Below are 15,810 nucleotides of genomic sequence, written 5' to 3'. Positions count from 1 at the left end.
AACAAATTAACAATGTATGACGATTATTTTATGGAAAAGGAACGATTTTGTGTGAATTAATTTACGAGTTTGCGTCTCCAATGATTTGAGTGATAGTCATACATTTTGAAAGAAACAGCAATGCCATCTGCAGTTTGGTTGTTTGGGGGCGGGCTGTAAATCGCGTTGCCAGGACAACGTTATGCATTGCAAACCCATGGTAACGACTGTCAATCAAGCAAAAACAAATAGGCAATGTGTAAGAAAAGGCCTGGGCGGCAACAATTTATTAACGCAAACAAGAACTGGAACAAACAAAGCAATGAAACAAATGTCCAAATCAAACGGGAGTCAAGAGTCAACAGAGAGTGTGTATGATTGGAACGATCTCACTTCCTCTTATACGGACGCCATGTCAATGAGAAGGATGGGCCTGCTTCCGCGAGCATAGCAGGTCAATTCGGGGATCGATGCTGCTCACAGCAACACGAAGATTCTCCTCCATGCTGTTGAGACGACATCTGTATTTGTTCTTTATGTAGGCCAGGGACGAAAATGTCTTTTCGCACAGATAGGTTGATCCAAACGGCGTGAGGATGTCCATGGCAGCCTTGGACAACCCGGGGTATTCCTGCACAACTGACAGCCAGAATTCATCTAGAGTTTTTGAGGCAAACGACGCCTGCAATGTGCGGTCGCTGGACAGCTCAATCAGCGCATCCTCGAGCTCAGATGGCAGGTTGTTTGAGGAGCAGTTGGTGAATGGTTGTCGTACCCAGTCAAAAGGCTCTACATTCTCCGTGAGGAAATACTTATTGAATTTGTCGAGGAGACTACGAAGATGACAGGTTATTGACTCTTTCAATGAATTGGCATTCATGTCACTCTCCAAAAAGTCGTGCAGCTCCGAGAACATTTCAAAGTCCCCACTCTCTGCACGGGCTGCCCAACGCTGCAATTTTTTTGTGAAAGCATTCACTTTGTCTGAGAGGGTCAGGATGTTTGTGCTGGGGCCTTGTAGTGACAGGTTGAGACTATTTAATTTGTCAAATATGCACGCCAGGTATGCAAGACGTGATAACCATCTCGAGTCAGTGAAATGGTCTGCAAGAGGGGAATGCACGTCTGAGAGGAAGGTGCGCACCTCGCTTCGCAACTCGAACAGGCGTGTAAGAACTTTGCCCCGTGAAAGCCACCTTACCTCTGAATGAAAAAGAAGGGATTCATGTGCAGACCCCATTTCCTGGCAGAGAAGGGCGAAGAGTCGTGAATTTAAAGGGCGCGATTTGATCGAATTCACTATTTGGATTGCTGTTTGAAGAACATTGTTAAGCTCGGGTTCAAGTGTCTTGGATGCCAGGGCCTCCCTATGGATAATGCAGTGTGTGAACTTGACATGTGGTGCAACGCTAAGGACCTTGGCTTTCAGCCCTTTGTGTTTTCCCATCATAGCCCCGGCACCGTCAGTGCATATGCTTATGCATTTATCCCAATCCAGGCCTGTCTCCTCCATCCAACCATTAAGACAGTTAAAAATGTCTCCACCAGTACATCTTCCTTCCATCGGAGAGCAGCACAGCATGTCCTCATGCAGTTTCCCGTCATGACTGTAGCGAATGAAAACCATTAAATGGGCTAGGCCTACATTAGTCAAGTCAGTAGACTCGTCTAACTGCAAAGAAAACCGGCTGTTTTTCACTCTCTCGATGAGCTGGCATTTCATATCATTAGCGATGTCGTTAATGCGTTTGGACATGGTATCATTGGAGAGGGGAATCTGTTTAAGCACACTTGCGATCTTTTCACCATGCATTGCTGTGGTCATCGCAATTGCTGCAGGAAGGATGAGGCTTTCAGCAATTGTGTGTGGCTTTTGTGCTTTGGCTACAAGGTGGGCCACTTTGTATGACGCTGCCAAGGCTTTGGTGGGCACAGTAGCTTGGCTATGCACAACGGTCTTTTGCCCATGCAGCGCAGCTTCTTTTCGTAAAAAAAATGTCATGGGTTTCTGAGCATCATCTGGATGTCGGCTTTCGAGATGTCGTCTCATTTTTGTGGGCTTTAAACTTTCATGTGCCAGAACATCGCCGCAAATAACACACTGTGGGTGGTCGAGCTCATGTTTTACCTGGCACGTGAATCCATATTTAAGAAATTCTTTCAGGTATCGGCGACGCCTCGTTGGTGGGTCTTTTTTATTCTCACCACCGGCCAAACTTGTCCCATCTGAGGATCGCGGAGGAGTAGGTGCACAACTGGAGGTAGATGGCACTTCTGAGCTCAAATCATTGTTTTTTAGCAGCCACCTGTCCATTTTTGATGAAAGTTATAACTAGGCTAGTGGCTAAAAAAGTGGCTAGTATCACAAACGTGGCTAGTAACGTGGCGAGTTAACTATGACGTATTGTAAAAAAACCGGGAAGAAATTGAGTTTGAACAGTGGGCGCAGATTGTTACATTGTTTCTATCATAGGACCAATAAACGATTCGAAACGCCATTTAAAGCTGGGCAACTTTTTTTTTTCTCTCTCTCTCTCCCTCTTAACAGCGTGTAGGAATGAGAAAAAGGCAGATTTTCATTGTATTGACATTTTATTTTTCGTTGTTTCACCAGGTGTTATAACAGCTAATTTCCGACTGAAGTAACAAATAATTTTGCGACCCCACGGAAGTTTTTGCCGACCCCGTTTGGGGTCGCGACCCCTAGTTTAAGAATCACTGCTCTAGGGATCTCCCCTTATGAACTGGCTCCAAGAAGTTAACCCCTCGTTTTGTTGGCCCTTTCCCTATTATTTCCGTCATCAATCCCTCAGCGGTCACACTCAAGCTGCCTCCAGCCATGCACGTCCACCCCACCTTCCATGTCTCTCGTTTAAAGCCAGTCTCCACCAGTCCCCTCTCCCCCCCGGACGTTCCCCCCTCACCTCCCCGTTTGACTGACAACCACCCAGATTACACCGTCCGGCAGTTGCTGGACATTCGTCGTCGGGGCAGGGGGTATCAGTACCTCGTGGATTGGGAGGGTTATGGGCCAGAGGAAAGGAGCTGGGTTTCGCGGGGCCTCATCCTCGACCCCTCCCTCATCCGGGATTTTCATCGGGCTCACCCAGAGAGGCCTAGGCCGCCTGGAGGCGTCCATTGAGGGGAGGGTACTGTTGTGGTCACAGCAGTCTGCTGTGTTTTTCCTCCTCCTGGGTTTGCCACTCCCCCTGTCGGTCTCACTTCACACCTGGCCGTCATCTGCAATCATGCTCACCTGGTCGTCATCTCCAATCAACTCCCCTTCATAAACCCTTGGATTCCCTGCTGTCGGTGCAAGATCGTACTTCGCTCTACAGTGGTAATGATACGTACCCGGCTCCAGTTTACCTTGTTACCTTGTTACCTTGTTACCTTGTTACCTCGCTACCGAACTCTCGTCTCTTGTTGCCTTTGACCACAACCTAACTCTGTTTCCCTCTGCCTGCAGTTATCCGGATCACGCACTCCAGCTCGCCTGCCTCACCCTCCCCCCGGCTTCCGCGTCCTCTACCTGCTCCTCCACCTCACTCAATAAACCCCCTTGCATCAATTCAACACCGTCTCTTGTCTGCTCTTGGGTTCAGAATCGTTATCATAACAATTTCTTCTTTTGTCTTCACTTTAGCATTGTTTATTTATTCTTTTTATTTCTAATTCTTTTCTTTGTCTTGTATTGTATTATGCTGCTCCAACACAAAACAATCCCAGTTTGGTATAAATAAAGTAATTGTTATCTTATCTTTACCTTATCTTATCTTATACTGGGGGAATTGGATTTAGTGACAGTTGTTCCATTAACACTCCATTCCATAAACACAGTGAGCCACGTGCTCTTTTTATTCCATGTTTTTTTTAAAGGCAAAAACAGATGACCTTAATCTACATCTACAAAAATATGCATCTAATCCAACAAGCAAACACTGGCTGTGCTTATACAAGGCAGAGCAGGAGTTAATCCCCTTTAGGGCAAACTGTCTCACCTTGGGGGAGTCTGAAGATCCAGTCAGCACCATGTGAACAGAGTGGCCTGGGAAAAGCTCCACACGACGAGGCGCAAGGCTGAACACCGGCTGCTCCCTGCTAGAGGGGAGCGAAGATCTACGGCCCAGAGGGTCCTTCTTTGGAGCAAAGATGGGGGGCAGGACGGTTCGGTCGGAATGGTTTACCCCCTTCTGGGTTTTTGCAGAAGGCAGGAAGTCATCGGTGTGCCAGTACAACCGCTGCACTCGCTTGCCATGGTTGGTCAGCTTAAAATGGTACTGGCATGAGTCATGGCTTATAGGACATAAAGAAGAGAGCAAGGTTAGGCATACTGTCAGTGTTAAATTTTTATTTGTAATTATGGCTATTATAAATTATAACACAGCTTAGTTGAATACTAAATTCAGATTCTGCTATTTTTCGATAGCAGGCCATTGCTAAGGAGGCTCTTATCAAGGGACAATGTGTAGTCACATCAATCCGCAGAAATAAATCTGGTCAATTTATGTCAGTCGGAAAACACCATGGAACACTTTTCTGAATAATTATTTTCATATTTGTCGAGAGCAAGACAATTTGGATTCATGAAGGCTAAACTGTCCTAAGTGAAGTACAGAAAAAAATGACAAGAACAAGAAAACGGCACAAGAGGAAAATAGATGTATAAGACAGAGAACTTAGCAGAAGAAGACAGCCAGGTCAAAACTAAAGGGAACGTGTTATGGACTGGGGGAATGTTAAAGACATGTTAATGGAAAAGAAAGTAAGAACAGATTTGGAAAATTGCTGGGCAGAAAACCTCGATCAGTACAGCACGTTGCTGTTGCAGTTCCAGCTGATGCTAGGTAGTAGGACAGACTATTTTCTCTTAGCTATAGGTTCATTTCTAATCAATACTGTGAGTCAAATTATAGATTTATTTAGTAAGTAGCCAAGTTATAAGTAGGATAATGTTGCAGTGAGCTCCGCGTCGGGATCCTGCTAGGTTATTATCTCATATTTGTCCAACTTGCTGTACACCATCCCTTACGTTAATGAGTGTGACCTCTACCTGAAATGTGAGCCCAGGTCAAGGGCAGGTGCAAAAGGCTTGTCACTGACAATTGTGGTGCCGGTGCCTGTGGCCGAGAGATGGACAGTGTGTGTTTGACTGTCCCGGATAGATATTTCCAGGGTGGCCTTGAAGTCTTGTGTGTCCTTCAGGTGTGCCACGACTCTCAGCTCAAGCTGGCTCTCGGGTGGCACTTCCCCCCCACTGGGCTCAACTCGCCCAAAGGACCCTCTATCCCACTGAGGACACAGAAACACAATCAAAGTTTAAGTTTGCTGCAACAGGATGCCTGCCCTCTGCATCTGTAGAGGTATTGTTTACAACAGATTATTAATGTACATGACTATGGAAGCCCTGAGAGGCAAGTAACACAAAAAAAATCGGGTGATCGATTGTTGGCAAATTTTTTGATCCGAATAGTTTCTTCTTCTGTGTTTATGACTTAAAAGCAGCTGACAGATATGTCCAGTGATTTTCTTTTTGTTGTTGTAACACTCATTTTGGCCACAAGAGGCTAAAATGCACCACTGCCCTGTTATGCTGTTCCTTACTTTGAGAGATGGAGTAGCCCCTTTTTTGTATTTTTTTGTGATATGATATTTAATTCAAGCTCATTGGGGACTTGATCTGAGCCATTTAATTTAAATGAATTATTATTTATCTTGATGCATAAACAACACACTAAATGCACTTTTTATGTTTACAGTAGAATGTGTAGAGAACATTTAACCAACCCAAAAGAATTTAGGGCTTTTAGTACTTTTTGGATTGTGAGACCTTTTTTTTTTTACTAAACCTAAATTAAGGAATTTTAGCAAAATTCTATTTCCGCTGTTCTTGAGTAATAAACACAATGAGAAAAACAATTTAATTCAGACTGGAACACCAGTGGTTTTTTGTGCTCTTGTGGCTTCCGTATATGATTGAAACGTGATGCATGAAAATGTCTCCCTAGTGGGAACACATTCCTCTTTACGGTGCTGCACATGCCATAGAGGCGTATACTATGGAAGGACCTGGACAGATAGATGTGTCTCTCATGTAGCTGCATAATCACATTAGTATTTCGGAGACGCCTGAGATCCTAGAGGAATAGTAGAGCAGTGGCTCCCTGACTGACTTAAGTAAGATGAAATATGGCCCTACTATAATTATGAAAATGGTTACAGTGGGATGTACAGTTGTATAGAAGCAGTGTGGGAGTGGTAAAATATGTTTCTAAAATATACAAATATGAACTGTGAATATATTGAAATGTCTACGCTGTCCTAAATATGAGCATATAAATAAAAGGAAGTGCTGCAGAAAAAAAACCCAATATATGTTCTATTTCCCAGCTTTGTGGATTGTTTGATTGCGATTATTTGTACAAAGCCCAATGGATAGAGAAAACAGATATAATCTCCAGTCCTTCAAAACAGCCCCTCACTTTGCTCACTGTACTGTACTGTATATATATAAGTGATCAAGAGCACAATCGATGTTCTCCACAGAAAATCTGTTGATGGATGGCTGAAACATAAACGTATAAATGGGATGTTGAGCTTCCTCGAAGATGCAGTGAAGCTTGGGCGTTTTCACTGCCGATAAGCCACCACACTAGATTGTTCATCGATGGAGAAGAATGTCTTCGCTCAAACCCTGCACTTGACATTTTTGTTGCCTGAGGCAGAAACTGTACCAAAATCTTATTGGACAGATACAATATGAAGATTTCGTTGGACGTCTCTGTTGAAATATACTTCTTTACAGGAGGCAGAAATAAAAGCCAGCTGAGGAAAGATTCCTCACAGGAGCAGGCACCGCTTGACTTTAGGAGTCGTAGATCACTTTCTCAGCGTTTGTATAATCGGGTAGAGGTGCGGGTGAAAGCGGACTTGGTGCGGGTCGATACGAGGGTGAAGTGGGGGTGGGTATAGTCAGAGGAGGAGAAAGAGCAGGGGGTTGTTTCCCCGGAGAGAGTAGCAAGACGACTGGATTCTCAATAATCACATCAAACCTGCTGCATCCCACAGCTTGATTAGCATTGATTGCTTTTGAATGCAGCACAAGTCAGAAGGGCTTGGAATTCAAATCGGTGCCAGAGCACATGGACCTACAAAATCCCCGCATTGGCTGTGAATTATTACTGTGAAATATGACAGCTAATTTTGCTGTTCAGGATATCATAAAAGCAACAACAGTCAATATTTTGTAACTGCTCGTGTGTCTGGGTGCAACAAAAATGAATTATCTAAAAATGACTTATCTAAATTAGGCAATTTTTAACATGAATACATTTATTGTTCAAAACAGCTCCGGAAAAATTAAGAGACCACTACAAATGTTTCTTAAATCTTTATCTCTACATGTATGGCAGCCATTCCAGTGTTGAATTCCAACACTGGGAAATATTGTCAGTAGTTTATAGAACACAATAAAAAAATAAATAATAATAATTTAACTCAAAGACAAACCTATAAATAGTAAAACCGGAGAAACTGATAATGCTGTAGTGGACTCCTAATTTTTTCCGGAGCTGTATGTATGATCATGCAGTTTCTATTTATAACCCTGTCAGTATTCTGACAGAAAAAAACCTCAAACAAGATATGTAGTACCTTACACTAAACATTTTTTATGCTAAACAAAGCTCGGACACACAATCTGTCTGGATATATTTGACCTGCACTGTATGAAATAATCAATGAAAGCATAGGTATATCAGGGATGAAAGTTGCGGTCACTCAGATGACAGGCAAGTGTGGATATCCTTCCGCAGATATCTCTGCAATCTTCAGTCATCAGGTCCGTTTGTGTGGCTCTACGCCAGCCTATCGAGCGAGATGTAATGTAATTCAAGGAGAATCTGCATCGATTGACGCTTGAGAGTGCAGGGGGGGGGGAACTCCTTCCCTCAACACCGCCTCAAAGGAGAGGTCAGGGTCACACCACTGCAGGAAGTATTGAGTCATAGCTCCAGTCACAAGTTCGTTCCCAGTAGATTGAAAAGTGATAAGGCGATGCAAAGCGAGAGAAAGCCATTCAGAAGGCACTGATATTATGTAGATCTGTGTAAGCACAATGCATAAAAATAGGCTGAACATTATTATTCAGGCCTGAGACTCAAGATTAGGCAACATTGAGGGAAAAAGTACAACGCGGTTGAAGTGTCATTTAAAAAAGTAAAGGACCAAAGACGTTGAAGTTTCTGTTTAGAGGAAGTAATGAACAAAATATTTCATTTAAAGGTCTCCTATTATGCTATATTTGAACAATATATTGTAGGGCAATATCTATACAAAACTTTTCTGTGAAGTGTTTTGCTCAAAATACCAAACAGATCACCCATTGGAGCTGACCTGAAGTTGGCCACGCCCCTTTGCAGCGGCATGCAGCTCTCTCTCCTCTCTGAACATTTTCAGGGGATAAGATACTCAGCTAAATACTGCCATGATTAAACCCCATATTATGTTCCAAACCACATCAAGCATTATTTCTGAAACACTTCTCAGTGTTTACCACTAGAACAGAGACATTATATGTATTATATAAACAACAACTCTAAGTCCCTCCTGCAGACATCCTGCTGAATACACAGACACACAGAGGTGCTGCAGAGGGAAATCAGCTCGCGACTGTATATTACGGACGTTAGGTTGGGACGTGTCACGTGGGCGGGACGTTGCAAGGAGTTCAATGGAAAGCCAGCCCACATTTTGGTTATGACGTTACTTTGTGAGTCTACTTACACACCGGAGCCATATTTATGTTTAAAAGACAGGAAAAAGTGCAAGGGGACCTTTAAGATTAAGAGATAAAAGTGGATGTGTCAGTTTAACTGTGGATATTGTGCTGAAGATTAAATTAATACTTGGTGCATGAAAAACTACAAAAACTAGAAAACTGCAAGTCAGTTCAAGTCCAACATCGTTGAGATTCTCTAATCAATTAATCAAGCCCACCTAATTCATTAATGCCATCCTGGATTGACTAAATGTCACTATTTGAGGAGAATAACTGATTTTCCTGTGGTAGGACTTAAATTGAACTGGCAACTAATGAATTCCAGAGCAAACAAAGCACTGGACCCATTAACTCATTAATCCCATATCGAATTAGACTGAAAATGAATTTAGTCACAAGTTAAGAGCATGGGAAGACGGACAGAAGGCTTGAACAGGTATTCTAGCCGCAGGAAGGTCGATGGCTCCAAACAGGCATTAAATCCACCACTAACGTCATTATTTAATTATGGTATGCTTCTGACATACTACCACTAGCACGTGTTTGTCTGTGTTGGTGTGTATTTACCATGCGAGCAATAAAGTGGGCTGGAATAGGTGACTCGTTTGACAGGTGCAGAACTCTAGTAATATCAGTCAGAACAGGGATTCGGCCAAAGTCCAGCTTCGGGATCTCAACATGAATTTTTGGACCCTGACCGACACAGGACAAGACCACCTCCTGGAACAGAACGAAACAGAGGTGGATTACAGAACAGAAATTATTATATACTTTTGCGGTCTCTCACAGACCTTTGTATTCCTTTGACAGCTGGCAGTATTTGGAAAATGACGATAAGAGGCACCAAAATAAAGAATGGAATGAATTATTTATTCGAACACAAACGAAAAATAGTTAGTTAGCTAGCTAGCAGCTAGCTAGTCAGGAAGAGACTGAGCGTTAGCTCAGAGGCAGACGTAAAGTTAGGTCGATGTAGTAAGTGAGCAGCTGTAGCAACTTGTATTCAGACATTTCAAACACTTGCTGGTAAAAAATGTAATTCAGGACAATATATTGCTACTTCCAAATCAACTGCCTGCTGGCATAGGGAGCCTCAATGAAATGTTACGAGAGAACGCAAATATTTCATTGGGAAACAAACATTTTTGCATTTTAGCACAAGTGCCTAGGGAGAACGCAAAAGTATTCATCTTCTTTTACCCCCAGGGCTTCGCAGTATGCGATATGCCTGAATTAAACCACTAACAGTATAGATGTTAACACTTAGAAGCACACACACACACACACACACACACACACACACACACACACACACACACAACACAACACATCACCACACTACAACACAGACACTTTCACACACACTTTTCACACACACACACACACACACACACACACGACACTTTCACACTACACTTACACCACACTCACACACACACACACACACTTACACACACACACACACACACACACACACACACACACACACACACACACACACACTACACACACACACACACATCAACACACAACACACACACACACACACACACACACACACACACACACAACACACACACACACACTATTCCACTGACCAGGGGTGGCTGGCTGCTGCCAAACACAGCAATGCGTAGAGTGCGCTGCTGCCTTCCAACCGCCTTAGCCAGCAGAACCACAGGAAGCTCTTCTGAAGTGCCAGGAAGAATCAGTCCTCTCGGTGTATGACTGCAAAAAGCAATGACTGACTTCCTCATATTCCTGAAAACAGGTGACACAGGAAATCTTTTTTTAATTCAGGCATACAGACCCAACGTCGATTGTACATTTCAATTCACATTCACAAGTGATTATTTTCTCCCCTTGTCAGTAATTTCCAATGTTGGAAAGTAAGAAAGTGCATTTTGAGTTACTTGTACTTGAATATAGAATACTTCAAATCAATGCTACCTTATACAGTACTTTTACTCCACTACAAATGGGAAGCAAAAGCTGTGTTTCGTATAAATGAATCATTAGTTAGAACCTAGTATACATTATTCGGAAAATGGCCATTATGCATAATGAGTACTTTAGTTTTGGTACTTTAGGGACCTTTTGATGGAACTACTTTTGTACTTTTACTTAAGTAACATGTTGAATTCAGGACTTGAAACATTTCTACACTGTAGCATTTCTACAGTAACTGGAGTAAAGAGATCATTTTGGTAAAAAGGTCATTTCAATGTTTGAAAATGTTACCAAAACGTTTCAATAAAAAAAAAAGCATTGCAAAATGTCAGTGATAATGGCATTTGTTATAGAAATAATTCAACATTGTGGGATATACATTAATTAGCTTTCTTGTGGAGAGTATGACTCGTAAATGAAGGTTTTATTTTTGAATCATGTAGCTCACCTGTGGCTGTATTAATCTGGAAATTAGCCATCCTTTTAAAGACACACCTTTGGTAATTTTTCCACTTGTACCCTAATAGAAATAATGATCATCTGCAACAAATGACTTAACCTGGTCGAGCATGCCGTAGCAGGCTGGCAGATTGCTGTTGTTAGTCAGCCGCACCCTCTGCTCATAGGGGCGATCGAGGAAACACCTTTGAAACTCCAACACTGGAGTCTCTACCACAATATCAGGAACACAACACCTAGAGAAATAGATAAAGAGAGGAGAATTGAGGAAAAGATGTCAGGTTTATTTCTGAATCCCAACGTGACACAACTGCTGCTATTAATTAGAAATGATTCATAAATGAACAATGACGGTGATTGCTGAGAGGAAGTCGGATTACCATCGCCCCACTCTGATGATGGTGCAGGTGACATTCAAATTTAGTATTATGCAAATGAGGCTCTGAATATTTAACACGTACTCCACTGATTTGTCGACACCTGTATGGAAGCTCGATGGGCCACATTCACGGCTCGTCAAAGTGTAAGCGACAAGAGGAATCACATCAGAGGTTACTCACAGAATAAAGGCACTTTATTTTGAGAAAGAGGGGAGTTGGAGTGTTTTTAAAAAAGCAACATGAACCTATTCTGTTTGATGGTAATTAGCAAGACAATTTTTTGATCCATATTACTAGGACAGAGGGTAGGGTGATCCTTTACATCCATTCATCTTTATAAAATAGCACAATCAAACAGTGTTATGGCAGAAGACAAACTAATATATGAATACAATAAAATAGAATAAGATCAAATTAAATTAATTAAAATAAATGTGTTAAGCATGTGTATGAATCCTTACCCCATTCCTAATCCTACAGTTGTTGTGTTGTTTGTGGATTGTATTGCTTTTTTTTTGTTGTGGCTGTCTCTGAAAATATGTGATACAATCTGAAAAAAAACCGTTTAAATCTTTGCAACTGACCCATGAAACTGATTCTGTCCTGAGAGTGCAAAGAAAAACCTAATTATAAGCATTTTTTCTGCAACTTACGAGACACCTGCATGTGTGCATGTTTTGAGTACAAAGTGTGTTCAAATGTGTAAATGTGTCTGACCTGGCGTAGATGGGCAGAGTCCCGATCTCCTCCCCGACTCCCTCCACATCCACCACCAGCGCCAGCCTGTATGTCTTCACCGTGTTGGAGCACAGCGTCACCTGTATACATATAACACACACATTCAGTACTTTTAATGTCTCGTACTCATTGTGCACTGTATCTGCTCATAATTCACAATGAAAGTTATTGTGAGTACAGAACCAGCGACACAGCAGGGGGGAAACCAGCTAGCGTGACTCTATGCAAAGATAACAAAATACACCCACCAACACCTTAGAAAATCACTACATTTATCAGGTTTAAGGAGGAAGACAAATGTAAAAAAAAAAGAGTTGCAGTTTCATGGAGGTTAATGCAAAACACTTTTTCTTCTTGAGGGGTTTCATGGAGTCTCTATTGGCTGCCTGGATGACAGCAGGCTGCTAGCTGTTTCCGCCCACAAGTCTCTATGTTAAACTAAGGGAATTGAATAATCCGTTTAAGAAATTCACTTATTATATATTACAATTTTATTTAGGGTGTGCATTGCATATCTCCTATGCAACTACACTGTAAATTGTAATGTGGGTATTTCTTACTAAAGAATCATGTGTAGTACGTTGTCTGTAAAAACACGCTGCTAGTATGATTCACGTGCGTGGATCTTAGAACAACAAACTCCCTTTAAATGTTTAAAAGAAAATTAAAACCCCGTTTTTTTAATATTGCTTTTAATTTGGGTTAACTTTGAATTCTCATTGTCCATGTTTTACTGTATTTCTTTTTTAATTAGTTTTTTTAACCTCTTAATTTCTTGTCAGCTTTAATTCAAGGGAATGTCATTAGGATCACTTTTGATGTTTTAGATTGTTCTCTATTTATTTTAATGTTGTTATGTTTTCTTCTTTTCTGTAAAGCACTTTGGGCTGCTTTATGCATGAAAGGTGCATTACAAATAAAGTTAAATATTGAACGGAATTACCATTTTTGCAACTTTCTTGTCATTATCATAGAAAAATCAAATAAAATGATCGGGTTGTGATTTTCTAAAGAGAATGTATATCAATCAAGTTTTCAAAATAGTATTTTATAGTAATTACGCTGAAACCAAAATGTGTTAGCCTCTTCTAACGATATGATTATTGCTTTAGTATTCAATATTGCAATTAAATTAACATTTTGATTAGTTGTGCGGCCCTTGCTCCTACGATAGCAATACTTATTCAAAAAAGAACAATTTCAAATGGGTTCCCTCTCAATTTCGAGAACTGACTGTACCTTAAAAGTGCCATCAGACAGGCTGCGCATAGAGCCGGCAGCAGGTGTGACGGTGAACTCTACAGGCTGTGCACGAAGGCCTCTATCTGCACCGCATTCCCAATTGTTCCTGGACACCTCAGACGCCTGTTTGAGACCACTAACACTTTGAGACCCTGTCCCGTCTCCCAGGACACGCAGGGCGAAGTTCAAAGGCACGAAGGAGTTGTTGTAGAGGGTAAAAAACAATGTTTGAGGGAAACCTGAACAGAGATATGGAGGACAAGGATGGAACAAATTATTAAGTACAGACTTGTGTAGCAACTGAAATTGAACAAGCCAAAGGAAATATCCCTCACCAAATCCTACGTCCCCAAAATTGATCTCTGAAACGTTGAATTCGAGAGCGGGGGCAACGACACAACCCCTGAAAAAAGAAGACAAAAACATGAGCCATTATGCTAAGAGGTTCATAAATGTTTATACCATGGAGAAACATTTTAAATTACAATTTAAAACAGTTTGCTAAAAGATGGTCAACATTAATACCAGCAATACCATAACTCTATTCCCACCGTTATATAAAGAAAATCTCTTTTTTTCTTATATATTACATTTTTATGCCTGTATTATTGGTTTTATTCAGATGATATCATGTTATTACACTGGTTATTGTTTTGCTAATGTTAAAGCTATAGTATAGTCAGTAATTGAAATGCTTTAATTATGTGATATGAACTCAGTATTACCAATGAAGATGTATGTTTGAATAATGTCCATACAAGAAATGAATAAATGTATTTAAGGTAGAACATGTGTCATTGTGTAAGCACCTCTCCATGTGACTCTAAAAACTACAATCATGAGCCATTAGACAAACTTCATCTTTTGATTATCAACACTGCCACCACTTTTAAGGTTTTCATTTGGCTTGGATACATATGAACAACTCGCTGGTTTCACCTGAAGGTCAGGGTAAGCGGTTGAGGCTGTCCTGTGACAGTAAGCAGCAAGTCCTCAGAGAAGGTTCCCAAGATGTGGCTCTGAAAGGTGACTTGCACAATCTGCCAGGCCCCAGAGGGAACAACACCTTCCTCAGGACTGAAGGAGAAACAGCGGCCGAACGTGGTGTCGGGGTTTGACATCCTGAAGGGGGCATCAATCAGTCCTTTGTTGTACATCTCCACCTGGAAAGAAAGGAGGATCCACTAATTCAATACTCCGTTAGGCACACACTAAAAAAAGCTTGCAGTGAATGTATGCTTTTTTTCTTTATATCCTTTCAAGTTCAGTTATACAAGAAAGAAATACAGTACTGTGGGTATTTCATAAATGCTTTTAATAGAAAAACATTTGTCAAGTGTATCTGTTGTTGTAATGTTCAACATTTTAATGGTTAAATTACTTTAGATTTGTAACAGTTTGTCTTATATGAACATGCTCTTGGATAACTGGATTTAATATTCCATTCCTTACACACTTAATGTATATATAATATTCTGCTTTATATTTTGTTTACTCTACATTTTTATTCCAACATGTATATTTTCTACTTTTTTAATGCTATTTTATTGCTATTGAGATATGTACGTTTTGAATTGTTTATTTCTAGTCTTTTAATTTATCTTATGTACAATGTATTTTTATGCTGCTGCAACACAAATATTTCCCAAAACTGGGATCAATAAAGTACTTCTTTTCTTATCTTATGCACAGAAGGAGGATAATGTCAACACAAAATGTGAATTTAAGAACATTGGTGGCATTTACAAAAAGACATATGTAATGTCATGCAAATCCGCTCACAAGGCTTACAAAACTTACTTCTGTTTTGTCAAATTTGATTAGAAAAATGTCATTTTTGTTGTTATGGCACTTAGCTGACTTGACGGGGCACAAGATATCTATATGCTATATTGTTCATAAAGGGACTAAATAACGAAGACACCTTACAATGTCAAAATATACTATTATACCAATAACCTACAACAGTCCTGCTGCGTATCCATTTTTTTTCCATCTTTCTTACTTCATATAAGTCTTTGCCACCAATGTCTGCATTTATCATATCCATCAGGACATAAGTGAGTTGGAGGTCAGGTCCCAAGCCCTGAGCCTTTATTGTGAGAGGCAACCGAGCTTCACGACCTATAAGAGCGGGGACAGACAGGGAGAAATTGACAACACAGTTCAAGACAGAGAAAACAAGGATCGAGGGAACATAAAAGAGATTTCCGGAGCAAAACAGAAATACACTCCATGCATGAAGTAACAATTAAATGGTAAGGAAAGTTGTCTCACACACAG

General features: G+C 41.0%; 2 protein-coding genes across 2 annotated transcripts in view; both read right to left on the bottom strand.

Moving 5' to 3' along the window:
- hydin (HYDIN axonemal central pair apparatus protein) overlaps positions 1-15,810 on the bottom strand; it is a 127,051-nt gene that overhangs the window by 80,684 nt on the left and 30,557 nt on the right. The window contains 10 exon segments of the mRNA XM_063907149.1: positions 3,981-4,275; positions 5,033-5,271; positions 9,326-9,478; positions 10,357-10,519; positions 11,263-11,403; positions 12,265-12,365; positions 13,525-13,766; positions 13,863-13,930; positions 14,467-14,690; positions 15,533-15,651. Of these exon segments, the coding sequence (XP_063763219.1) occupies positions 3,981-4,275; positions 5,033-5,271; positions 9,326-9,478; positions 10,357-10,519; positions 11,263-11,403; positions 12,265-12,365; positions 13,525-13,766; positions 13,863-13,930; positions 14,467-14,690; positions 15,533-15,651 (1,745 nt within the window).
- On the bottom strand, positions 1,127-1,708 carry LOC134874634 (zinc finger BED domain-containing protein 5-like; the record flags this gene model as incomplete). The annotated part of the gene is made up of 2 exons (XM_063898712.1): positions 1,127-1,479; positions 1,525-1,708. Coding segments are annotated over 2 exons (537 nt in total), but the record flags the coding sequence as incomplete, so codon positions are not given.

The sequence above is a fragment of the Eleginops maclovinus genome, chromosome 2 (genome assembly GCF_036324505.1).
Source record: "Eleginops maclovinus isolate JMC-PN-2008 ecotype Puerto Natales chromosome 2, JC_Emac_rtc_rv5, whole genome shotgun sequence".
In the NCBI taxonomy this organism is placed as follows: domain Eukaryota; kingdom Metazoa; phylum Chordata; class Actinopteri; order Perciformes; family Eleginopidae; genus Eleginops; species Eleginops maclovinus.
Note: the sequence above shows the minus strand (reverse complement) of the source record. Positions and strands in the feature narration are given on the sequence as shown.